Genomic DNA, 24,373 nt, shown 5'->3' on the forward strand with positions numbered 1-24,373 from the left:
TAAGCTCCCATCGTGTGCAGTGTCTCCGGAGGGTCCCCCAATTTGGATGTGGGGCTTGCATTCTAGAATATGGCCCTGTGCTCCAGGATGCAGCTGGAGGCTCAGGAGGAGGGTACTGGGACCCCCCCCCGCCCTTCCCCCGCCAGGCCCTCTGGGTGGCCCGCCAGCCACTGCCTGTGTTTCTGCCTCCTTTCACTCCTTTTGTTACTGCAGCCACAAGTTTTATTTTCAATCTCACTCATCTCTTTCCAAGGAGGCTCCCTAGAGCACCGCAGCCTGACACTCACCATTTCTAGCCCATGGAGCTTCCCCAGGCTGAATGTCCCTGTCTCCACGGCCGTAGACAGGCAGGGCTTTGCCCTACCCTCTTTCCATCCTCCTCTGCCTCGCTGCACAAATCAGTTCAAATCAACACAAGAGACTGTGGCAGGCACTGTACTGGGCACTGCACCCCCAGAGTTGATGCAATCCCAGGAGCTCCCAGATCTATGGAAACATTAAACCAAGTCACTCTAAGGGAAGCAGGTGGAAAACGCCGTGGGGAGGCCCTGCAGAAGGAAACAGGAAATCTGGGATGGCTTCTTGAAGGAACGGGCACTGGCATAGGGTTTGACAGAGGAAGATGCAGAGGATGATTCCCCAGAATAAATGAAGAGTGGGTGGGAAACACTGTGTGTGACTGAGGGCGGGGTAGTGTGGCCGGCAAGACAATTTGAGGTCACACTGCCAGGTGACAGCCTAAAGGCCCAGGATGTGGCCTTACTTCAGTTGGCCACGGGGAGCCATAGCAAGCAGAACTGACTGATTCCAAAGGCAGCAGCAGCTCGACTGTGCTTGGCCAGTTCAGGACTGTGGCAAAGACAGACTTCTCCCTTCCGCAGAGCCTTCCCACTCACCGCGCTCCGGCCCCCTGGCCCTGCCTGCTTCTTCCACGGCCCAGATGTTGACAGCTGTCCCTGTTCTGCCCCAAATGCCCTTTTCTAGTTTGGGAAACCAGAGAGGAAAGGGTGCTGGTAGAGGGATGGCCTGGGGTCTGGGCTCTGGGCCGGCCTCACGCCCACTCCCACACCTGCCCCGTGCAGTTTATTCTAGTTTTCACTGTGATCCAGTACCAGCCGATCACCTACAACCACTACCAGTACCCAGGCTGGGCCGTGGCCATTGGCTTCCTCATGGCTCTGTCCTCCGTCCTCTGCATCCCCCTCTACGCCATGTTCCGGCTCTGCCGCACAGACGGGGACACCCTCCTCCAGGTGAGGGCAGGGACATGCTGGGTAGCCAGGCGAAATGGGAGGGGCCGGCTGGAAGGGGCTTAAGGGCTCCCTCCTGACGTGCCCTGCCCCTGTGCCCCATGCCTACCTCATGCAGCGTTTGAAAAATGCCACAAAGCCAAGCAGAGACTGGGGCCCTGCCCTCCTGGAGCACCGGACAGGGCGCTACGCCCCCACCATAGCCCCCTCTCCTGAGGACGGCTTCGAGGTCCAGCCACTGCACCCGGACAAGGCCCAGATCCCCATTGTGGGCAGTAACGGCTCCAGCCGCCTCCAGGACTCCCGGATATGAGCACAGCTGCCAGGGGAGTGGCCCCACCCCCACCCCGTGCTCCCACCGCAGAGACTGGTGAGGCAGAGGCCAGGTGTCTCTGCCTGCCCCCTGCCACGCCCTGGCCAGGACGGCTGCTGTCACCTTGGTCACCACTGCTAGTGCAGTCATTCATGCTCGTGTCCCCAGTGTTTACACGTCCTTTGGATGCCAAGATGGCAGCTGGGGGAAGGGGTGGGAGTGGAGGGTTGCTGGGAGGTCCAAAGCACTTTGGAGGGGTCTCCGGCCAGGTCCCCAGCGGCCTGGATGGCTTTACATGGCCTCTGATACCCTTATACCCTGCCCTGAGCTGAGGTTCTGGGTGGGCCTCCAGCCCCATGACTAGTGCTCCTGCCCTCAGAGCAGACCCCAGCCTCTGCCAGGCACATTTGGCTATTCCTCCCTAGGGGCAGGATGAGGGGCTGGGGGGCTGCACAGTGTTACTTGTCAGGCTGTGCTGCCCAGCCCTGTTTATCTGTGTAATTATTTTTGTAAACATTGTATTCTCCGTGGTCGCCACCTCCTCGCCCCCAGCCTCGGGTCCAGTCTGTCTTCCAGGCCTGCTTGCACCTCACTGGGCTGCTCCGGGGTCTCTGCCCCTCATTCCAGCCCTGGCTGTCAGGCCCAGCCAGCAGAGGCCTGTGACCCAGCAGCCTGCCCAAAGCATTTGTTTCTGGGGGATGGGGTGGGGGCTGCTCCACAGGAGGTCTGAGCCCAGCACCCCGGGGAAGGGGACCCTGCACGACACCCCCTTGCCCTCCCTCCATCAGGCTAAAGGCCCAGTCTTCCCGAATGTGCTGCCCTCGTTCATGTGCCAAATGGCCCCAGCCCACATGCCCCTCCCCTATCTGGAGCGGGAGCCCCTTCTGAAGTGTCTGCATCCCCGAAGTGTTCATTTGTCCGTCCTCTGTGCAGTGACAGCCCCGGCCAAGCCACCTCTAATCCTCTGTAGCAATAACGGTGCGCCGCCCATCCCTGCCCATCGTGCACCACTAGGATTTTAAAGTCCATAGATTTTAATGAAATTTCTATTCCTGTCTCTGAGCGGCTGCTGTGCTTTGTCTGGGTCCCCCAGGGGACAAGAGTTAGGCTGGAATGAGACCTCTGTCTGCCAGGCCCTTTGTGGAGGCCTGGGAGGAGAAAGGCCAAAGGCTTTGATGATTGGGACCGATGCCCAGCCACTCAGCTCCAGACACCAGGGATCTGGCAAGGGGGTGGGGCAAGGGCCAGACAGACCAACAGCCTTGGGGTCCTGGCGAGAGCTCATCCAAGACCAGATCTGAAGCTGGCTGGGCCAAAGCAGCTGAGGCGGCAGCGGCAGACAGGTGTGCCCTGGCAGAAGCCAGAGCCTACTCGGTGACCAGCCCTTCAGGCTGGGGCCTGGGGTGCTGCACTGGACATAGGTGTGGAAGCTGGCCCTGCCCTGGGGCTGCACTGAAGCTGCCGTCCCCAGCGGTGGGTAGCGGACTGGCCTCGAGGTCGAAGGCAGGGCTCCAGAGGAGGTGCAGGCAGGCAGCACTGGAGAGGTGCAACCCCGCAGAGGGGAAGCGGGGGTCTGAGGCCCTGTGTGGAGGACCCCAAGGGCCGCTGCCTGGACAAGAAAGAGTAACTGTGAGGGGTGGTGGTCTGATCCTTCAGTCCACCCTGCCCTGTGTCTACTGTTGTGGTTTACCTGTGGTTGGGAGAGACACAAGAAGGCCCCATAGATGCCTGCAGCTCCTGCTCCATGGCCTTCTTCTGTTCCTTTAGCTCTGAAGGAGAGATTGGGCTGAGACAGTGCCCAGCTCTTCTAGCGTGTGTACAAGTGTGGGGTGGGAGCAGGAGGCTGGGTGTTCTGGGCCCTGGTCCGTGTCCTCACCTGCCAGGGTGGGCTCCAGGGCTGCCTCAGAGGGGTAGCAAGGCCTCATATACTCCTCTTCCAGGCAGCGCTGCAGGGAGAGCTGCGTCAGTGCCCAGACTCATGGCAGGGGTGGGGCAAGGCAGGATACAGAGGCCAAGATCCCCAGGGCAGGCCTGTGCAGCCCCTTTAGCCCATCCACCGTGAGGGCAGCCACGTTCCCCAGGGAATACCAGCCTTGCGGAAGAGCTGAGTTTGGCAAGATAGTGGTGGCGCCTGTACCCAGACTTAGGTAAAGGAAGGAGGCAAAAGACCTAAAACGGTTGGCCCTGGCCTTAAGGGCTCAACTAGAATCCTGGGCCTCCAGGATTTTGCAGGTGCACGCAAGCATGCACCCCTGAGAAATGGATGCAGGACTCACACAGCCTGTACATGCACCTATGTATGCACACAGGTACATGGGTCTCACCCAGGTGAGCGTCTACGCTCAGCAGTGAGGCTTGGGGGAGGGCCCAGGGCTGCGGCTCACCTGCAGGATGGGGATCTCCCTCTCCAAGGTGTGACACTCCTTCTCCAGAAGGCCCCTGGGACATGAGGGAGCAGCAGCCAGAACCCGAGACACAGGACCAGGGCTCAGCTGAGTCCACCACATGGCCCCAACCTCCAGCCTCAGCAGGAGCCCCACCCAACCTGTCATTCCTCAGCCCACACTGCCCTCTGCTGCTTGGGGGCTGCCCCAGCATAGACTTCTGGCCCCTGCAAGGCTCTTTCTGGGCAGGAAGTGTCTTCCCCTCGCCTGCCTCACCCTGGCAGGCATCCTTCTCTCTCCCACATTTCTGCACTGTGATTCTTCTTGCCTTCATCTTCCCCCACATCACAGCCCTTCCTCTGCTTGAAATCCTCTGTGGCTACCCCTGTGTCAAGATATTTATATTTATTTTTGAAACAGGGTCGGCCAGGCGCGATGGCTCATGCCTGTAATCCCAGCACTTTGGGAGGCTGAGATGGGCGGATCATGAGGTCAGGAGATCGAGACCATCCTGGCTAACATGGTGAAACCCCGTCTCTACTAAAAATACAAAAAAATTAGCCAGGCATGGTGGTGGGCATCTGTAGTCCTAGCTACTCAGGAGGCTGAGGCAGGAGAATGGTGTGAACCCGGGAGGCAGAGCTTGCAGTGAGCCAAGATCGCGCCACTGCACTCCAGCCTGGGCGACAGAGCAAGACTCCATCTCAGAAAAAAAAAAAAAAAAAAGAAAGAAAGAAAGAAAGAAACAGGGTCTTGCTCTGCCATCCATCATGACTCACTGTAGCCTTACCTTCCAGGACTCAATCAATCCCCTCTCACCTCAGCCTCCCAAGTAACTGGTACAGGCGTGCACCACCACGCCCAGCTAATTTTTGTATTTGTTTTGGTAGAGATGGGGTTTTGCCATGTTGGCCAAGCTGGTTTCAAATTCCTGGGCCCAAATGATCCTCTTGCCTCGGCCTCCCAAATTGCTGGGATTATAGGCATGCACCATCATGCTCGGCCATGGCATCTGTACTTGGCTGCTTCCTGAAAGCAACCTCACTAGCTCTATAGCAGCCAGCTCTTTCCACCTCTCAGCCTTACGCACATGGGTCTCCCCACCAAGTATATTACCCACCTCCTGTCTCACAATCCCAGCACCTCAAGATCCATCCCTGTCTCCACCCCTGCCTACACACACACAGGTGCCCCTGGGCCTCACCTCAGGTGTCTGGCCACCTGGTCAATGTTGGACACGTTCAGTTGGTCCTTGATGATGCTGAGATCTCTGTGACCGCTGCTGGCAATGAAGTCACCATCACTCTCCCCATGTTGCTCACCCCAGGCCTTCAGGACCCAAATATCACTTCTAGACAACTGTTTCTTTTCTCACAAAGGCAATATAATATAGTGCAAAGAGTAAGTGTTTGGAAGCCTAGGTTTGCAAATGAGCTCTGCCACCCTTCATTGTATGTGACTTCAGGCAAATCACTTATCGCTTCTGAGCTTTAGTTTCTTTTCCTTTTTTTTTTTTTTTCTTTTTTTGAGACAAGATTGTGCTCTGTTGCCCAGGCTGGAGTGCAGTAGCACCATCTTGGCTCACTGCAGCCTTGACATCCCGGGCTCAAGTACTCTTCCCACATCAGCCTCCTGAGTAGTTGGGACTACAGGTGTGCGCCACCACACCTGTTCAATTTTTTGCACAGATGGGGTCTCACTATGTTGCCCAGGCTTCTTCTTCTTCTTTTTTTTTTTTTTTTAGAGACAGGGTCTTTGTCACCCAAGTTGGAGTGCACAGGTGCAATCATAGCTCACTGCAGCCCCGAATTCCTGAGCTCAAGCAATTATCCCACCTCAGCCTCCTAAGTAGCTGGGAATACAGGCGTGTGCCACCTCACCTAATTTTTTTTTCACTTTTTGTAAAGATGGGGTCTCCCTGTGTTGCCCAGGCTGATCTCAAACTCCTGGCCTCAAGCCATCCTCCCGAAGTGCTGGGATTACAGGCATGAACCACTATGCCCGGCCTTTAATTTCTTTTTGAGCAAAATGGAGATTTTGCCCACCTCCTCAGGCTGTGTGAGGATTAGAATAAGAAGTTGCTGCCATCCACTTACGAATATTTTATCTCATTCAGTCCCAGCTGTAAATACCATTTGTGGCCATCCTCTTCAGCTCTCCCTGCCTCCCTAGCCCAGCCCTCACTCCTGTTCTCTAGGCCGGAGGAACAACCACCTGCTGGACATGGCTTCCTTTTTTCCCTCTTCCTACAAAGCTCTTCTCTTTCATCTCCCTGAAAACTGTTCCTCATACTACAACACGCAGATCAAACCACTTTCTCCAGGAAGCTTTGCCTGTCCCCAGGCTAGGCAGGTGTTTCCTCTGGGTTTCGGTAGCCCTCATGGGCTGATCTCTATCACAAGTGGCGGTGGAAGTGCCCAGCCCGTGACTGGAATCTCCTGCATGGAGCCAGGTGCAACCCACCAGTGGGCTAGGGCCCTCTGCCAAGCAGGGACAGATCCCTCTCTCCTACCATCACCTTACCTGGGCCCACCACCTCTCATCTGGAATATCTCCTGTTCTGGCAAATCACACCTGGGCTCCTCCAAGGCAAAGTGCAGGACCCTGGGGCTATACTGGATCCAAGCTTGGGCCTGGTCCCTGCAGAAGGTGCACAGGAAGGAAGCTGAGAGGCTCCTTTCTGGAAACCACAGAAAAGGCAACCCTGGCTCCTTGTTAGGGGCAGGGCTAGCCCACCTGGTATCTAGGGAAAGGGCCCAGGCCTGAGGCTCCCACCTGCCCTCACAGATGGCTTTGTGGCGGAGACCCTGGAGCAACTGCCGGAGTTCCTGGCGCAAGAGGTCCTTTAGGAGAGGCGGTGGTGCCAGAAGAGAAGAGGGGTCAGAGATGGGGCGGAAGCTGGGGGCTTGAGAGGATCGAGCCTCTTGGAGCAGTGCCCGTAACATCGCCACCTGCAAGGAGAGCTGGGATACCTTGCGACTGGGGAGGGGAGTGACCGGAATGGTGGGGGCTGGGGGAGTGAGGGAGAGGGCGGAGTCAAAGGGGAGACCAGGATAGGATCTCGGGAGTTACCCGGCAGGGCCAGGGACCCGCAGGAGGTGGGAAATCATCCGAGTCGTGGGGCAGGCCAGGGGCGTGGCCCACCTTCCCTCTCCCCACCTCCGCCCGCAGCTCCAGGCTCAGGTCCACCGCCGCCTCCCCCAGAATCCTCTTCACTTCGGGTCGCTCCCGGAGCGGAACGTGCTCCTCCACCAGCTCCCACAGCGAGGGGGAGTGCCGGAGCATGACTCACCGACGCCGCCGTCCCTGGCTCGGACCTACGGGCCGCAGGTCAGAGTGCGGGAGGTACCGCGGACCCGCCGGCAACGCTCACCAGACCCCGCCCCTCTACGGGCCCCGCCCTCTCCCAAGCCCCACCCATGCTCTGCCGCTGGTCCCCTCGGCTGGGATTGCCCGGTCCGGAACTGCCAGTCCTTGGCGCTATCTTCTGCCCGGCTTTTGGCCGACTCGGATGCCGGGGGCCCAGAAACCAGGCAGTGGGAACCAGGGCCCTAGCCCCACCTCTTCCGCGTGGCCATCACCCGGGAAACCACGCCGCGACTCTAGGGCCCCGCCCCCTCCCGTGTTTGGTCCGGCAGGCGGCGCGTGCCGGCGGGGAGTTCAGACTCACCTTGGTGCTTCACCGAGCCCTGACCCCAAGCACTCTGGGCTCGGCCCTGGGCACCTTTAGGCCTCAGGAAACGTGTTAAGACCTGATAAATCTGGGTCCACGGGTTTATTACTTCGTCGCCTCCACTGGCCCGGAAGCAGTGCAAGGACAAACTTCCCCTTAAGGCCAGTGAAAGCCTAGGGAGTGGCAGCCCTCGGAGAACCAGGATGGCCCGGGTCAGGTTTACTTGTTGGGCCAGGTACCCCAAGTGCCCTTCCACCACAACACACTCAGGGTAACCACGTTCAGGGACCCGACCCCCACCCCCAAACAGACAAGGGAGCTGCTCCATTCACGTTTTTTACTAAAGCACCCACACAAGTTTCTGTGCAATGTACAAACACAAGCCGGTCCTGGGGCTCCTGCCTCCTCTCTCAGACAGGGAGGCGGGAACCAGACTTACTGATCCAAGCCCCACCTGCCTCCCATGCAAAGGCCAACCCCAAGATCCCAGGCAGCGACACAGCATCCCCTCTGGTCCCCTCCTGGGGCTGCTCTTCAGCAGGGGGCGCACCAAAGCTTGCCCCCTACAATGTTGAATGAAAAAGGTTTCCCCTCCCCTGGGAGCAAGGGGGTTCCCAAGAGCTGAGAATTCCCCCTGGAAGAGACACTGCCCCCTAGACATACCTCCCACCCTTCCAGGCCCTAGGGGACTCAAGGGGGGGAAACTGAGGCACAGAGAGGTGGAGTGACCTAGCCCAGGCCACTCTGCGAGGCAGTGCAGGGGCTGGCCTGACCCTGACAGTGACTGGGGCTGGGCTAGGGGGAGGGGGTCGGGAAGGAGGGGTGACTCCAAAGAGGGCCACACTTTAAGAGCCTGCCCAGGCAGGAGGCCCCCCAAAGTGGGTTCTGAAACTTCCAGGTGTAGCTAGGGGGCCTAGTGAAGACCCTCGGAAAACAGAGCCCAGTCTCAGTCCTGGAGGTCCTCCACAGAACAGCTGCCAGCCAGGCTGTGGTCAGTCCTCTGGCAGGCAATCTTCGGCACCGAGAGCCTCTGTCCATTAGTGTCAGCCCCGAGGGGGCCACGATGGGGGCCGCCCAATGTCCACTGTGATATTGGTGAAGAGTGGTTGCCGAGACACCTCCAAGACCTGGTACCGCACTGATCCAATGCCGTCCCGCTTCATGGTCAGCTTCGTGTTTTGAATCTTGGTAAACCTAGATAGGATGGAAATGGTCCGCATCAGGGCTAACAACTGTAAACTAAAAATAAAATCCTACACCCCCCAACCAATTAAATGGACCCCCTTTTGGCCAAGGGGACCCCAGGGAACCTTAAAAACAGGGTTTCCAGCTATGATGGGAAGGGACGTCAAACATGCCTCGTTATGCCCACAGCCTTTTGCAGTTTAGACACAACAAATGACCAGCATTAACGTCAAAGCAGAGATCAAAGACTGACAGAATGCATTGTTTGTGTCAATAAGATACCTAATTATAAATAGGATCTAAGGCCGTGCCAGGCAAGGGTTAAGTCATGCACCTCTGCACTTAAAGAAGAGACTATGCTCTAACTGCCGCGAGGATTTTCTTTTTCTGTAGCAGCTAAACAAGTACAGGACTTGAGATAACCAATATTAAAACAATTTGTATAATGTGGTAATATAAATAATAGAAAAAAAATTTGCAGCTCACCCACTGCCAGATGCTGACCCCTACGCCCCCTGTTTCACAAGCCATAATTATAGCTTTGGTGGGACAAGAGACTGATCTCAGTAACTTTCTCCTGATAAGACCATCGGCCATGGACTGGTTCTAGCCAGTTTACAGAGGCTGCACACTTGAGTGCTATTGTCTTTTTGACATATAGGGCCTAACTGCGATACAGTTAAATATTAAGTCTCCACCCCAAGGTGAACATGGATGGTATATAACATGCATGTTTGTTCAATATGCATATGTCAGGAGCCCCTCCGTAAACATTCGTAGCTCCTCCGGTAACCTGTTGACCAATCCATTCAACTAAAATTCCTATCTCACTCCTCCCTCCCTCGAAGTGCCTGTTAAGGCTTTGGCTGGAAGTTTTGCTTCCTAGCCAGTGGGATGGCCAGCCTGCAGGTTGTAACCCTTTATAAAAGAGAAATAAAGTGTCTTTTTCGAATTTATTGATCTAGTGATTTTTTTTTTTTTTTTTTTTTTTGAGACACAGTACAATGGCGCCACTTCGGCTCACTGCAACCTCCGCTTCCCAGGTTCAAGCGATTCTCCTGCCTCAGCCTTCCGAGTAGCTGGGATTACAGATGCCTGCCACTGTGCCAGCTGATTTTTGTATTTTTAGTAGAGGTGGGGTTTCACCATGTTGGTCAGGCTGGTCTCGAACTCCTAACCTCAGGTGATCTGCCCGCCTTGACCACCCAAAGTGCTGGGATTATAGGCGTGAGCCACCTCATCCAGCTGATCTAGTGATTTTTAAGTTAACACCACCAAACCCAATATGGGATCTCTGGGGCCTAGGCTTAAGCCATCCTGGCTCCTTCCAGCGTTGACTTGGCAGGAGCCCTTCTGCTCTTGCATTGGCCCTCAAAACAGAGATGTCAACTGCTTCAGTCAGAAAACAGATGTCTGACACCCTCACAAATCTCTCAGCTCAGATCTTTTTTTTTTTTTTTTGGAGACAGAGTCTTGCTCTGTTGCCTAGGCTGGAATACAGTGGCACAATCTCGGCTCACTGAAACCTCTGCCTCCTGGGTTCAAGCGATTCTCCTGCCTTAGCCTCCTGAGTAGCTGAGACTACAGGTGCACACCACTATGTCCGGCTTTTTGTTTTGGTTTTTTGAGACGCTCTTTTTTTTGAGAGTTTTGCTCTGTTGCCCAGGATGGAGTACAGTGGTGTAATCTCAGCTCACTGCAACCTCTGCCTCCTGGGTTCAAGAGGTTGCCTCCCAACCTCCTGCCTCAGCCTCCCGAGTAGGTGGGATTACAGGCGCCCACCACCACGCCCAGCTAATTTTTTTGGTATTTTTAGTAGAGATGGGGTTCACCATTTTGGCCAGGCTGGTCTCGAACTACTGACCTCAGGTGATCTGCCCACATTGGCCTCCCAAAGTGCAGGGATTACAGGCATGAGCCACCGTACCCAGTCTTTTTTTTTTTTTTTTTTTTTGTATTTTTAGTAGAGAAAAGGTTTCACTACGTTGGCCAGGCTGGTCTCGAGCTGCTGACCTCAAGCGATCTGCCTGCCTCAGCCTCCCAAAGTGCTGGGATTACAGGCATGAGCCACGATGTGAGGTCAGCTCAGACCTTTCTAAGCCTGAGACCAGGCATCCCACAGGCACCTCAAGCGCAATCAGATGCATCATTTTTACTCGCCACGCCTGTGCCATTTTCTCTGTTCCTCGTTCTTCAGTGACTCTCTTGCCAGCTATTTATTGAGCACCACCATGTGCCAGGCTGTGCTCTAAGCACCAAGGCTACCGCCATGGCCATGACAGGTGCGGTCCTTCCTCTCAGGGCAAGTTGGCTTCTCTAGGGGAGGCAGGTAACAGAGAAAACATCGGAGTGCTAAGAGAGACAAGAGGGCATATGTGACACTGAACTGAGGGCAGGGGCAAAGCACTCCAGGCAGAGGTCAGAGCACATGGTGACCCTAAATTGGGAATAAGATTTTGCACAGCTGAGTGGCTAAACCTGAATGGGGCACATGGAAAAGCACAATATTAGCTTGGAGGTTCAAGTACACCGTGCAAGGGCAGGGCCCTAAGTCAGAGCGAGCAGCTCATATTTTCATTCTCACAGAATGAAATGTGTAAAGGCTCTGAGAAATGTTTAACCCAGTGTGGGGGGCGAGCCATAAACAGGGAAACCAGTTGGAGGCCACTGCAGTAGTCCAGGCAGGATCCCAGAGGTTGCACTAGGGTAAAGGTAGTAAAGGGGGAAAGCAAATGGACTCAAATATGTTTTAGGGGAGGCAGTGATTTTACTTGCTGATGGGTTTGGATATGTAGGGTGAGGAAAAGAAGAATCCAGAACTCCCGGATTTTAGGCAACAGCAACTAGGAAGAGAGAGTTCACAGAGTTTGTGAACTCTGTGAATTTGGTATCAGGCTGGCTGGGAAAAGGGCCTAAAGGGTGTGTGAAATGTAAACAAGAGCTTCCTGGGCTTCCTGACGCTGCTGTGTGACTTGTGCTAAACTTTCTGGGGGTGAGAGACCCAGAGTAGTCATACCCAATCCATGAATCCAACATTCACAGAGTTCTTTAAGCCGGAAACTTCTTGCTATCTTGCCACATCTACAGCCAAGCCAGACATGTGTAATTGATGGTGGCACTCAGGCAGGCTACTCCTGAAACAGGACCAAGGCTCCTGGCGTGTACTGTGGAGCTCCACTCCTCCCCAGATGCCCTGAAGCCCCTCTCCTCTTGGTCTCTTACCTGTTTCCTGCTGACCATAGTTTTCATCAGAACCGCTTTTTCATCAGCTCCCTGTGCCTCCCCAGTGCCTCATGCTTCTCCCAGGCACCAACACCACACCAGGGCTACAAACCACCTCCCCCACTCCTACCCCCTGTGTTCAGAGTAGAAAAACCCTCCTGCTCAAGCTGGGGACACAGCACCTCCATCCCCAGGCCCTGTCCCACCATGTTCCCTCGGACTCCATCGATTCCTTCAGGCCGGGCTGACTTTCTCTCCTGCTCCACCCAGAGGCTATGCCAGGCTTTCGCCTTCCTGAAGCTCAAACAGTGTGCCTTCCAGACACAAACCCCACCCCTCCTCTCCCTTCTTCAGGTTCTTCCATGACTCCCCAGTCCTCTGGGACAAAAGTTAACCTCCCGTCTGGTATTCAAGACCCCTGACATGTACATGGTGAAAGGGCAACAGAAGAAAAACCCCTAACATCCAGACCTGACTTTCCCCCCGCCCCACTGTCACTATCAGCCTTCAGAGATCTTAAAACCAAATAGTTTCAGACTCTCAGCATGTATCATACATGTTCACATTCCAGACTCTTCCAGATATGATTCCCCTTATCCAGGCTGGCTTCCTCTATTAGCCTGGGGAATGTAACACTGTGCCCAAGGTAGGTATGAGGCAAATATTTGTTAGATGAGTAACTATTTCAAACTCCAGGTTACCATCACCTCCTCCAGGAAGCCTTCCATCACCAGTCCCTCTTCTGCCAAGAGAACATCTTGCCTTGATCACCTTGTGCTGTAACTGCCTGTTTCCATGACTATCTCCCTGCCTAGAATGAACTTCATAAGGGAAAGCACAGATTGGGTATGACTACTCTGGGTCTCCCACCCCCAGAAAGTTTAGCACAAGTCAGAGCAGTGTCAGGAAGCCCAGGAAGCCCTTGTTTACATTTCACACACCCTTTAGGCCCTTCTCCCAGCCAGCCTGATACCAAATGTGGCTACCTCCTAAGAGATACACCCACCTCCTTCAATTTCAGAGGGGTGGGCACTGTCTTTCCACACCCTCTTCCCATACTGCTCAGGTCCCCTTTGTCGGGTCCACAGGAGCTGTGCCCAGCACCCACTAGCTCTTGTCCTGTCTGCCCCGGCAGGGGTCCCACAGGTGCACAAGTGAGGTCTTCAAGGGCACCAATGGGAATGCAATCTACTCAATGACTATTTAGGCCCTGACATTAAATTCTGGTCACCTCTAGGAATCAGGCCAGAGGTAAGAGATATTGGGCTGAGGCTGGGCTGGGGGTTGGGGGATAACGATTAGGGGTGCCAACAGTCCTGAGGGGCCTTGGATCACATCAAGGAATCAGTGGCACTGGGAGTCACCTTTTTGGAGTCAAGGATGCTTGGAGGTCCCCCACTGGGGGGTCAGGGATTGGGCCACTTGGGGTCAAGAGTTGGGGATATTGGGAAGTTGCCTCTGGGGAGTAAGGGGTGAGGGTGCTGGGGTCACCTCTGAGGGTTGGGTTCGTTATGCTTGTCACGGTCGTGCTTGATCATGCGGTAGCGGCCGATTCGGATGTCTGGGCGTGAGATCTTCATCCCAGTCAGGGAGATCCTGAGGATGGGGACGGACAGACTGGAACAGGCCCCAGGAAGGGCAAAGAACCCCACCCAGTCTGCACCTCACCCCCCCACCCATCCAGCCTATTCCCCACCGCGTGCTTACTCACCGGTTGAAGATGTCATCATCCTCGCCACCCCAGCCCCAGTACTCATTGGGGAAGCCATTGATTCTCAGAAACTGAGCCTTACTCAGGCCTGACACACCTCCAAAGTAGCCAGCATAGGGCAGCCTGTGGCATGGGAAGGCAGGTGTCAGTAAGGGTCCCAAGGGGACTCCAGGGGAAGAACCAGAGACCAGGTTGGGGGGAATGTCCAGTGGGGTCCAGGGAGGATCCAGCCTCGCCAGTGGGGTCTGGGCCGCGGCCAGGAGCAAGTGGGGCCCCGGGGCTGGAAGTGGGCCTGTGTCTGGTGGGGGCAGGAGGGCTGGGTCTAGCTGAGAAGAGAGCCCTCACCGGAAGCCAAACTTGTCCATGGCAATGGCAAAGTGGCGGGGTTGGTCGCCGCAGCGGTATAGGTTGCGGTCATCCATGGGGACCAGGTCCACATCGCTGAAGATGAAGCAGTCATAGGCGGCATCCTCCTTCAGCGCCTCTAGGAAGCCCACGTTGAGCAGCTTGGCCCGGTTGAAGGTGTCCTCACCATGCTGGGTAGGGGGAGGAGCAGGTCAGCTCTGGGCCTGTGACCAACAAGCACCTGCCCTTTTGTCACTCTCCAGAGCAGACTCTGGGGATCTACCAGCCCCCTCGCTGCATGGCTCCTCCAGGCTCTCAGGATCTAGTCCAGCTTCTCGACCGGGATCTGGCCTACAAAGGCCTTTCATATGTGGCTCCAGCCTCCTCTCTGGCCACTGCCCTCAGATCCCGAGGCCCAGCCACACAACATCCCTCAGCAGCCCCGGAATATGCCAGACTCTTCCTTGCCTCCAGGCCTTGGGGTTAGCAGTACCTGTGCTTGTCACACTCAGGGCTGGAGCAGCTCCCCTGACCAAACTTCCCCACCCCAGTACACTTATTCCTTCCTTCCCATGGGCTTCCTTTATGCCAACACCCGTTGACAACGTCAGGTGGAGTTCTCATCTCATTCACTCATTCAAACACGCCCTGTGGCGCTCTCTCCTTTGTGCTAGTGGGGATTCTGGAGATGGCCAGCCCTGGTCCCCTCCCTGCTGTGTATAGAGTCATGCAGTGAGACAAACAACGAATGCCCCAAATGACCAGTGTCTAAGATGCAGGAGCCTCAGGCTCCCTGGAGCTGCATCCGGCTGCCTGGGCAGCCTCTGAGACCAGGACAGGTCTGGGCTAGATTCACTTGTCTCTCCAACAAAATGACAAGCAGAGGGTCTATAGGCAGTCACAGCCCAGCGAGCCTGGGGTCCCCTGAGAATTGGGGCTGCAGGGGTCCTGGCCATGCAGGCCTAAGCACCAAACTCTGGACTAGGACCAGCGGGGAGCATTCAGTGGGAGGCGCTGACCCCTGAGCCCCTGCCCCAACCTGCAGTCTTCAGGCTAGAACCAGAAAGGATCCTGGAGACGGGATCGGTGAGTGGCCTTTCTGGAATGAGCGGAGAGAAAGGCCCTCTTCTCCACCAGCAAAGCCACTGCCGGAAGAGGTGGGAGCTGCTCCCCTCGGGAACCCTGACCTGCCCAGCCCTGCCAGCTCTCTTCCCTCCCTCTCCTGCACCTCCTCTTCCCCCAGCCCTTGGAGAGACCGTCGCTTTCCTCCCAGCTCATCAGCACTCCTTCTGACCTCTCACCAGCCAGGAGCCCTGTGTCTCTCCCACATGGCTCATAAACATGCTCAATCCTCTCCCATCTGAAAAAACAAACCTCCCTCCAGCCACCACCCTACCTTTTGCCTTCCCTTGTCAGTAGGGATTTTTTTTAAAGAGTTGTCTCTAATTGGTTATTTCCATTTCGTCAAATCCGATTCCTTCTTCAACCCACTGCAATCTGCTTCCGCCCCCACCATGCCCCTGAAATGGCTCTCGCTGGGCCCACCTTGTTGCTAAATCCACTGGACGAGTCTTGGTCCACATCCCTCCTCACACCCCCACAGTGCCCATGCAGCTGCCATGTCTCCTTCCTGACACTGACTGCCGGGTTTCCGGGATCCCACACTCCCCTGGGTCTCCTCCGGACCTTCTGGCCAAGCCTCTCGGCCTCTGTAGCGGCCTCTTTCTCCCTCCATCCCTGAAGTGCTGGCTTCCTCCTCTCATGCCCCTTGCTCCCTGGCAGGTCAGATGTTGTTGGTTTTAGGGACCAGACCATCTTCATCCTGGTGCTCCCAGATCCCTCTCTCCACTGCAGACCTCCCTTCTGGGTCCGGACTCATTTGTCTAACTGCCTGCTAAACGTGTACTTCCCACAGGCACTCAAACTCATCACACGCAAGAAAGGATTCAGAGTCACACTCCCCCAGAGCTGGCCCAGCTCCTGTGTCCCCATCTCACTCACAGACACAGCCATCCCCAGAGCCAACAGCCAAGGCGGAAACCCTTGCGCTGTCCTGACGTCGCTCTTTTCTCACTCTCCACTACTTGCGTAACATCCCCGCTTCTTCCTCGCGATTCCCGCCCCACACATCCGCAGGGTCACTGCCTCTTTCCTGGGCATCGTCCTCTCTTCCAAACGGGCCACCCTGTCTCTAATCCCCCCTCTCCATCCATGCTCCATATGCAACCAGAGTGACCTTTCTACAAAGCAAACACGCAAGTCCCTCTCCCCTTACAACCTTACATGGTGCCCTGCCACCTTTGTGCTGGACTTACTGCCAGCATGCCTCCCAAGACATTTCTCAGTTTGACTTCCAACCCCTCCAGCCTCATCTTTGCTACCCAGCCCTCATGCTGGACACCACACCTCAGCCAATAGTTCGTGAACACGAGGCCAGCTATCTTGCTGGCCCTGCATCCTCCAGGTCCCTCTGCCTAGAATGCTGGCTTCTCCAGACCCTGATGCCTGCTCATCCCTCAAGACCCATCTCAGCAACTGCTTCCCATCCCCAGGGCTGGACTGGGGCCCTCTGTGCTCCCATGGCCCCCTGCTCCACCTCCACTTGTGTCCCATCATACGGGAGGGACCCATGTCCAAGTCTAGGAGGTCTCTGTGGTCGGGGGGCGGGGGGACCTGCATCAGAGGTCCCTTCTGGGACCTAGTGGCCAGCCCTAGCCAGGTCCACCAAAGGCCTTAAGATGCTGAGCTGAGTGCCCTGGCCTCAGTTGTGGCTGGCACCTACCCCCAAAGGGTTCTGCAGGCTTCATCCTTCTTTCAGGGTCTAACTTCCTCTCCTCAGGGCCCTCAACATCTCCTCCTACAGTATACCCAAGGCCTGCACCACCATGGGGTGAGGCCTGCCAAGGGTAGAGAGTGGGGCTCAACCCCTTCTGAGACCATGCACACACCTGCCAGTGTGCATGCCAACATTCACATGCACACACTGTGTGCACACATTCCTATGCACACTGACAAACACCGACTACCCACGCCCAGGTCCATCCACATATCCACACGGGCAGACAAGGACCCACAAACGCCCCCAACCCACATATATACACCAACAGGCACATGGACCCCCGCATGGGCACCTGGTTGATGACATAGACGCCGTAGCGCAGCCGCTGCCGCCTCAAGATGGGGTGTAGATAGTGGAGCCAGTAGCGCAGGTGGTGTTCCCGGTGTCTAAAAGGGATGATGACCGCCACTGTCTGGGCTGGGGTGCAGTCGGGCGGTGTGTATCGGCCGCCCATGAGCACGCCGGGGTTCTCCCTCTGCACCCGCTCCAGGGGCATGGGTGAGGTGAACTCGATCAGCAGTCTGCCCACTGCAGACAGGACAGTGTCAGGAATCAGGGCATTGGCCAGAATCCACAGATACCAACCCCCACCCTCAGCCTGGGGGTGGGCTAGGGAACCCCAAGAATAGCCCTCTTACAACAGACCTGGACCCTTGGCAACCCCCCTGGGTCCAGATGCCGTTTCTCTAGTCAAACCAATAAAACTCTGTTTCCCCACAGGTAGGCCCTACCCTCCAGGCTCACCAAGACCAGGTGGCGAGTCAGGACAGGGTGGCAGCATGGGAGCCGTGGGACCGGGCCGGGCACTGGGGACCTCAGGGAGCCCAGAGCTAGAGGCGGTGGCGTTGGGCCGGGAGCAGTTGCTGCTGCTGCTGCTGGCAGCTGGGTGGAGGGCATGGGCAGGGCCTCGGGCACTGAAGCGGCTGAAGAAGGCCAGGTGCTGGGCGTAGACGTCAAAGTAGAGGATGACAGCCACGAGGAAGTGCAGCAGGCAGAGAAGGAGCACAGCCTTGCAGACGCGCTCCAGCGTCCCCCCCAGCAGTCTGCTCATCCCGCAGGCGGCCACTGGCCTGCCCAGTGGGCCCGGGCATCCGGCTGCTGGCCTGAGCAGGGTGGGAGGGAAACAGATCCAGCAGGTCAGGGCAGGACAGGCAAGGCTGCCCACCTACCTCCCACTCAGCTGCTCACACTCATGGGCCACACCTCACACTGACCTGCTCATATCCTTTCACACTCACAGACTCACGGACTTACCTCCAAACAGACACCCAGGCACAGTTCCCAGCAACTCAGTACTCATATCCTCAAGCACACCCCACTACTAAGCCACATACACTTACCTTCCTCCACCTCACTGACACACACACTCAGACACTCACCCTTGTTGCACAACTCTACACACACACGCATTCCCAGGAACACAGACACGTGAACTCTGACCACACTGGTTTGTACCTAAGCATGGAGACATGTTTACCTATAGACCCCCATGTGCCCCTGTGCCCCTGAGAATAGACCCCTCACATGGCAGCATCCTTAACCCAGAACTCATGGCTTGGGGAAGAGGGAAGAGACGGAATACTGTGCACCCACCATGCAGGAGCACTTTATACTCATGACTTCATTTAGTCCTTCCAGGAACCACGGTGGGAAGTGGTTTGGTCATTCAGATCCCAGCGGCAAGCAGGCCAGGCCAACTGGGACCAGGCTGGGAGGTTGCCCTCAGCATCCGGGGAGCCCAAATACAGACTGGATGTTTACAGAATCCCTTCCCACTGGAGCAAAACGTCAAAATACGGGGCAGGGCAGGGGACACCCCTAAGACCTCAAAGCCAGCCCCTTGGGACTGGGACCAAGACTCTGGGTCCTGCCCAGCACAGCTGGTTCTGATTCCCGGAACGGGATGCTTGGGCCTGGAGACGGGCACAGCACTGGGCATGGCAGGAAGGGGGTCTTGCCTGGGCGATGGCTCCAGCTGTGGAGCTGGAGCTTCAAGAGAGCGGCAGCCACTTCTGGCAGTGCTTCAGGGAGCAGGGCGAGTCTCACAGGCACACAGAATCACAGGGACACCCTGGTCCCAGCTGGTCACCCACACTCAGACACACAGAGAACTACAGTCACAGACACACCCGGGTGACAGTAACACACGAAGTCCCACACTCACAAACAAAGCCACTGCTCCTGGGCTTCCACAGCCATACATCCAGGCTCCCAGGCAGCTCACACCCAGACCCACGTGCAGACATTCCCACCCTCCCTCGGGCGCAGGGGTTCTGGGTCAGGCTGGCGGCCAGGCTGAGGGGTGCGTTTGGGCGGGGCTGGCAGGCTGAACACGTGGCACCCGCGGATGGGCAGGCCGCACAGACCGGGTGGGTGTGGAGCCTGGGGGCAGGAGGAGTGGGTGGAGGGCAGCGGACGAGGCAAAGGCCAAGGGGAAACGTGTATGGAACGCCTCCCCGCGCCACGAGGCCGGGGCGAGCGAGGACAATGAGGGAGGCCGGCTGGACGCGGGCGGAGGAGCCCAGGAGGGGCGCCGGGGTGGGAGCGGGGTGGGGGCAGCCAGGCCGGGGTCTGGCCGCCGGCGCCTCTCTCACCGGCTCCTGGGTTGGGATCTCGGGGCCGCGCTCGGGGTGCCCCTCGCGGGGCTGGGTCTGGAATCTCGGGGCCCTGGGTGGGGGCCGCGCGCGCCCTCCTCTCACCCGGCGCTCGGGGCTCAGCAGGGGACGCCGCTCCGGCTTGGGCAGGGCTCCCGGCTCCGGCGGCTGCAGACGGTTCCGTCCCCCATGGCCCGGCCCCGCCGCCTCCCGCCGCCCGGTCAGGGGCCACCGCGGCCCCCGGGTCGCCTCCCGCCGCCGCCGCCGCCGCCGCCGCGGGCCATGGAGCCGAGCCGCCCCGGGGGGCAGGGCGGGGCCGGGCGGCCGGGCAGACCCACGGACCGGCGGACCCACGGACCACAGCGCCGCCGCCTCCCTCCCGCGCTACGGCGCCTCGGAGGGGCAGGCCCGGCCCGCGCGCCCGCGCGCGCGCCCCCGCGGCCCCCGCCTCCAGCACGCCCGCACCCGCCGCGCGCCGCTGCGAGCCCGCCCTGCCGGCGGCCGAACCGGGGCACCCAGGAGGCACGGACCTGGGAGCGGGGGAGGAAATGGGTCAGGCTCGTCCAAAGGGTGGGCTTAGAGGTCGGACCGGCGAGCGGGTGCAGACTGTGGAGTCCTTTAGCGGGGAGTGGGGATTGGATTGGAGCGCGAACTCCCCAGGAAGGGGACCTGGAGGTTGGGCAGACTCAGGCTGCGGGGCTAGAGATTTGTCAACTCTTTCATTGGACCAAGATTCAAGGTCGGCCAGCAGAGAGGGGGCAGGACCCTTAAAGGCGTGGGCTGGAGGTGGCTGGGGCTTCTGGGGTAACAGGAAACAGGGTCAGGGAAGGAGAAAACCAGATTGGACAGGGGTGGGAGGAGCTGCCCTGGGCCCTGGGAACAAGGATCAGAGTAGAGGTTTCTGGGAGGGGCTGCTGCTGGGACAGGACCATCACTGGAGGCAGAGACCACTGCCTAGGCTCCAGGCCTCACAAGGACGGAGATGATGGTGCCCGAATGTACAACCAGGTAAGTAGATGCTGTCAGACGATTCGGGCATGGTGGTCAGTCAGAGCCCTGAGCAAACGGGCCTAGAAGGACTACAGGCACAAACACACCCAGGGGCCCCTATCTGCACACTCCCTCATTCCCAAACAAGTCTGCTTGGGGGTTACAGAGTCCACCCAGCACCCTTGCCTCCCCACCTAGGAGCAAGCTCTGTGCAGATCAGAAGTGTGCACTCGGAAAGCTGACAAGGGATTGGCATGAGGCTGAGGCATACAGGCCTCTTTACCATTCCTCTGTGAACGGTGACGCAAGAGGGCAACAGAAGCTGCACTGACCCAGACAAATACCAAGTTTATTTCACAAACACTAGGAAGATGGGTTGAGGGTGGAGGTGGGGGACACAGGTGCGCAGCTGCACAGAGCCAGCAGCAGCAGCCTGCTCCCCGCACTGAGGACTCGGCCTGGACTTCAGTGCCTCCAAATCAACACGCAGCAAGAGGTGAGTGCAGGGAGGGCCCTGAACACCAAGCCTCTGAAAGGCTAAGGGACACAGCTCCACCTGTCCCAGGAAAACCAGCAATAAATAGAAGTGAGGCATGGCCCCACCCACACATATCATCTAGTCACCCATCTTCACTCTGGAGGTCTGCAAAAAAAAGAACAGGAGAAATCAGGCAGGGACAGAGGAATAGGTAAGGCAGTGACAAATGACAGAAGATGAGACCTAGCACATGGTTGGATGGACAGACCACAAGAGATGTATGACTAACCAGGATGGACACACTGTGACAGACAAGGCAGACAGGGACAGACAACCACAGAGTTACGCTGTGGGACAGACGGAGAGAAGTGGCATATGGATAAAGCTAGTCACTAAGAATCAACTCAGTCAAGCACCCACAGTCACACTCAGACCCTCAGGCTGATCCTTAGTCACAAACTCACACACTGTCAGACAGACTAGACACACACAATTTAGACAATGGTGTCCTACTGACAGGCATGTGAGAGAGAGATACACATAGCTCTGAGAGACAGTCAAACACACCATGACAGACTGATATAGACAGACAAAATTCCATCCTAGTCTAGATCAAAAATACAGACTGGAGACATGAAAAGCATGGCATATAAAATGAGAGAACAGAAGGAGGGAGAGACTAAGAGCTATACAGATACAAAGCATTAGAAAGGGGGAAAAAAAAACCAGGGCTGTTGTCAGTGATACCAAATCAGAGACAAAAATAGAGAGCCCCTGTAGGAGAAAACCAGAAGATGGAAATGAGGAGGTGGAAGCTGTTTGGGGGAATCTATAGTTATAGGTAGAGAAGGAGAGCACTTCAGCTTCTCCAGACGGAGGGTAAGGCTAGGTTGGGGACAAGGACACAGAGGCTCCCCAAGGGGATTCATCACCTGAAGAATTGCGACGATGACCCCAAAGAGGCCAATGGCGCTGCCAAAGATCTCCACGATGAGAATCTTTACAAAGAGGCTGGGGTTCTGAGCATCGGCCAGGGCAGCCCCACTGCCCACGATGCCCACGCAGACTCCACAGAAGAGGTTAGACAGGCCTACGGTGAGGCCAGCCCCAAACATGGAGTAGCCTGGGAGGACAGAGAGGGGTGCAGTGAGGCTAAGCCAGGAATGGGGGAGATATGGGCCAATGGGGCTAATCACCATCCCCACACTGCAAAGCAGAAAAAATAGGTGAGAGAATATCAAAATGATGGCCCAAGCTGGGAAGGGGGAGAGTGGAAGCAGGCATGAAGTCCCAGCATTTTGCATTCATACACCCATCCACCCACCTGCATGGTAGTTCCGATGGCCAATGGCCTTGGGGTCTGTGGCACTGAAAGGCTGAGGGAAGAAGAAAAGTAATCAGAAACCACCCTGATGCACCCCATCCAATCTCTAAGCAATGTGTACAACACACGAATGGATTCCCATCACCACCCTGGCCTTCCATACCTCAGCCATGTTGCTAATGACAATTGCCATGATGATGCCGTAGATGGCCACAGCCTCACAGAAGATGATGCTGGTAGTGGTAGAGATTAGGGGTAAGGAGTGGAAAGGAGAAAGAAATGAGAAAGAAACCGTCCTTCCTGCCCAGTAAGTCCCCAGCAACCTTTCCCCACTAACATCCCATCCCACAAGGCGGCTTGTCAGAAACAGTATGTCATATCAAACACACAGGCAGCGCCAACACAGCTGGTTCTGACAAAAGTCCAAGGACCCTGACACTTACCTGACCAGGTTCTTGGTCTTGATCCTGGGGGCCTTCACTCCTCCACCAATGATGGAGGAGCCGGTAATATAGATGCCCCTGGTGGAAGGATAAAAAACTGATGAGCAGAGCCCAAGCTGTCACTGCTCTCAGCATGCCTAAGACCCCAGTCCCACCACCCCAATACTCACCAGGCTGCCCCAACCACAGACAGGGAGATAGCTAGGCCAATGCCCAGGTTGGACCACATGAAGGGCGAAGTCTCCGTCAGGAACCTGTTGTGGAGGCAGAGAAGAAAGCAATTCAGCCCTAGCAGGGAAGCGGAGCACAAAATCTTAACCCCCCCAAACCCCCTTCAACCCCACCACCAGTTCTGCAGGCAACAACTGACTGCATATTTCCCAAAGGTCCATGTCGCAGGCAGGCGGTGGTGTGGGGGAGGGACTCAGACCAGAGAAGAGAGGAGAGGCTGCAGGGAAGAAGCTTCAAGGGGAATCCTGCCCCTGCCCTCCCTTACCATGCCACATCAAAGCGGAAGCCCAAATCAAAAATGGTGTAGCAGACTCCTGCAGCAGTGAGGAAAAAAAAGGGGGTTACGGACTGCTCTGTAGAGAGAAGTTCGTCAACCTAAAGTAGCTGCCGAGCTGAAGGGCCACCTCCCTAAAGGGGCGTCCTCAGGCTGCCCCCAGGTGACAGTACAGCTGTGTAGACAGATTCCTCTGCTTAGGCCTCCATTTTCTGCCACTCCCTCGCTAAAACCACCTCCCAGACCAAGCACCTGCGCAGGCAGGGTCGCCACCCGCAAGCCCAAATCCGAGGCGGGACCGAGGGAGCAAGCGCTCCAGCAACGCCGCGCCAGATCCCGCCGGCCCAGTCCGTTCCGCTGTTTACCCAACAAGCTGTGGGTGGGGGAGGGCAAAGCGACCAGAAAAAGAGGAACCGGAGCAGCCGGCTTGTGACCAAGCGGGCCGGTCAGGAGCAAGAAAGGGGGGACGGCAGTAAGACGTGGGAGCGAGGGGAGACAGCGATAGTGTCAGGACGGGGGAGTGCTGCCCTCGCGGCCCCTACCCGCCCGCACCCCTCCTCAAGCAGCTGGAGATCCAGGTCTCCTTTGTCGGGGTCAGAGGCCCTCGCAAGCGCAAGTCCCCAGAGCCTCGGGTGCAGAGCGCACGGGGGACCAGTATTCCCCGCAGGCCACTTCCCCGCCGAGTTCCGACCCGGCCAGCTCGGCCGCGATGCTGCTCCCGCCCGCCAGGACCCGGCCTCACCCACGGCCAGCGCGCAGGCCCAGAAGGCCAAGAAGACCCCGGAGTAGAGCAGTGCTAGCCCCGTCATGGCGGCGGCGACGGCGGCGGGGGGTCGGAACGGCGGGGCCAGTGCTACAAACGCGTCCCAGCGTCCACCGTCCGCCCCGCAGTCTGTCCGCCCGCCCCGCAGCGTCACCTGACTCGCCCACGTGATGCGCCGGCACCACGTGACCCCACGCCGGTCCCCGCGCAGCGCCGTCGCCTGTCTGGAACAAGGCGGCGCCGGAACCGCAGGCGCTGGGGATTGTGTTAGTTGTAGTCACGCGTCTCGGCGGAGGCTCGGGCGCCCTCCTCACTAGGAACTTCGACATCTGGCCGGTCCTTCTCGAGTCTCTC

General features: G+C 57.2%; 4 protein-coding genes across 42 annotated transcripts in view; 1 reads left to right on the forward strand and 3 right to left on the reverse strand.

Annotated features, from left to right (window-relative positions):
* SLC6A9 (solute carrier family 6 member 9) overlaps positions 1-2,625 on the forward strand; it is a 35,157-nt gene extending 32,532 nt beyond the window's left edge. For 7 of the 9 annotated variants that reach the window (XM_009251201.4, XM_054536088.2, XM_009251206.4 and 4 more), the window contains 2 exons: positions 1,083-1,253; positions 1,369-2,625. In XM_009251201.4, the coding sequence (XP_009249476.1) occupies positions 1,083-1,253; positions 1,369-1,563 (366 nt within the window). In that variant the 3' untranslated portion in view covers positions 1,564-2,625. Of the gene's footprint in view, positions 1-253; positions 1,254-1,368 lie in introns of those variants that run through there. The other 2 variants (XM_063712642.1, XM_009251232.4) reach the window with 2 other exon arrangements.
* CCDC24 (coiled-coil domain containing 24) lies at positions 2,580-7,546 on the reverse strand. Of its 27 annotated transcripts, none has more exons than XM_054536271.2 (9): positions 7,365-7,546; positions 7,107-7,264; positions 6,723-6,790; positions 6,471-6,587; positions 5,152-5,226; positions 3,948-4,002; positions 3,440-3,509; positions 3,254-3,332; positions 2,580-3,172 (listed from the first exon to the last, which is right to left on the reverse strand). In XM_054536271.2, exons 2-9 carry the CDS (start codon positions 7,230-7,232, stop codon positions 2,950-2,952), a joined length of 813 nt encoding a protein of 270 aa, XP_054392246.1. In that variant the 5' UTR covers positions 7,233-7,264; positions 7,365-7,546; the 3' UTR covers positions 2,580-2,949. The 27 variants fall into 27 exon arrangements, with proteins under 27 accessions (XP_054392246.1, XP_054392189.1, XP_054392215.1 ...); XM_054536214.2 differs by having other exon boundaries at positions 2,580-3,168; positions 6,723-6,898; XM_054536240.2 differs by having other exon boundaries at positions 6,723-6,898.
* A 394-nt stretch (positions 7,547-7,940) lies between these two features.
* Positions 7,941-19,760, reverse strand: B4GALT2 (beta-1,4-galactosyltransferase 2). 3 transcript variants are annotated; one of them, XM_009251245.4, is made up of 7 exons: positions 19,622-19,760; positions 17,667-18,025; positions 17,215-17,450; positions 14,084-14,274; positions 13,739-13,861; positions 13,519-13,623; positions 7,941-8,814 (listed from the first exon to the last, which is right to left on the reverse strand). In XM_009251245.4, the coding sequence occupies exons 2-7, from the start codon at positions 17,971-17,973 to the stop codon at positions 8,664-8,666; spliced, it is 1,113 nt and encodes a 370-aa protein (XP_009249520.1). In that variant the 5' UTR covers positions 17,974-18,025; positions 19,622-19,760; the 3' UTR covers positions 7,941-8,663. The 3 variants fall into 3 exon arrangements, with proteins under 3 accessions (XP_009249520.1, XP_054392275.1, XP_002810973.1); XM_054536300.2 differs by having other exon boundaries at positions 17,667-18,020; positions 19,622-19,711; XM_002810927.6 differs by lacking the exon at positions 19,622-19,760 and adding an exon at positions 19,087-19,383.
* A 1,074-nt stretch (positions 19,761-20,834) lies between these two features.
* Positions 20,835-24,373, reverse strand: ATP6V0B (ATPase H+ transporting V0 subunit b). 3 transcript variants are annotated; one of them, XM_024247698.3, is made up of 8 exons: positions 23,999-24,373; positions 23,248-23,296; positions 22,922-23,005; positions 22,752-22,829; positions 22,472-22,541; positions 22,309-22,360; positions 21,917-22,107; positions 20,835-21,149 (listed from the first exon to the last, which is right to left on the reverse strand). In XM_024247698.3, exons 1-8 carry the CDS (start codon positions 24,063-24,065, stop codon positions 21,123-21,125), a joined length of 618 nt encoding a protein of 205 aa, XP_024103466.2. In that variant the 5' UTR covers positions 24,066-24,373; the 3' UTR covers positions 20,835-21,122. The 3 variants fall into 3 exon arrangements, with proteins under 3 accessions (XP_024103466.2, XP_024103463.2, XP_024103464.2); XM_024247695.2 differs by lacking the exon at positions 23,248-23,296 and having other exon boundaries at positions 23,999-24,204; XM_024247696.3 differs by having other exon boundaries at positions 20,835-22,107; positions 23,999-24,190.

Source organism: Pongo abelii, chromosome 1, assembly GCF_028885655.2.
Source record: "Pongo abelii isolate AG06213 chromosome 1, NHGRI_mPonAbe1-v2.0_pri, whole genome shotgun sequence".
NCBI classification, from domain to species: Eukaryota; Metazoa; Chordata; class Mammalia; order Primates; family Hominidae; genus Pongo; species Pongo abelii.

Bases quoted from the DNA above. Each gene is read 5' to 3' on its own strand.
- CCDC24 (XM_054536124.2), bottom strand. From the start codon at position 7,232: ATGCTCCGGCACTCCCCCTCGCTGTGGGAGCTGGTGGAGGAGCACGTT. The intron at 3,333-5,151 runs GTGAGGCCCAGG...TCTCTCCTTCAG, and splicing joins CAGGTGGCCAGACACCTGAG to AGCTAAAGGAACAGAAGAAG. The intron at 3,173-3,253 runs GTAAACCACAAC...TTTCTTGTCCAG, and splicing joins TGTGTCTCTCCCAACCACAG to GCAGCGGCCCTTGGGGTCCT.
- ATP6V0B (XM_024247696.3), bottom strand. From the start codon at position 24,065: ATGACGGGGCTAGCACTGCTCTACTCCGGGGTCTTCTTGGCCTTCTGG. The intron at 23,006-23,247 runs GTAAGGGAGGGC...CCTCCACAACAG, and splicing joins TTCCGCTTTGATGTGGCATG to GTTCCTGACGGAGACTTCGC. The intron at 22,542-22,751 runs GTAAGTGTCAGG...TACCACTACCAG, and splicing joins AAGACCAAGAACCTGGTCAG to CATCATCTTCTGTGAGGCTG.
- B4GALT2 (XM_002810927.6), bottom strand. From the start codon at position 19,121: ATGGCTGTGGAAGCCCAGGAGCAGTGGCTTTGTTT. The intron at 17,451-17,666 runs GTGAGCCTGGAG...TCCTGTCTGCAG, and splicing joins TGACTCGCCACCTGGTCTTG to TGGGCAGACTGCTGATCGAG. The intron at 14,275-17,214 runs GTGCCCATGCGG...CCCCCTACCCAG, and splicing joins GCGTCTATGTCATCAACCAG to CATGGTGAGGACACCTTCAA.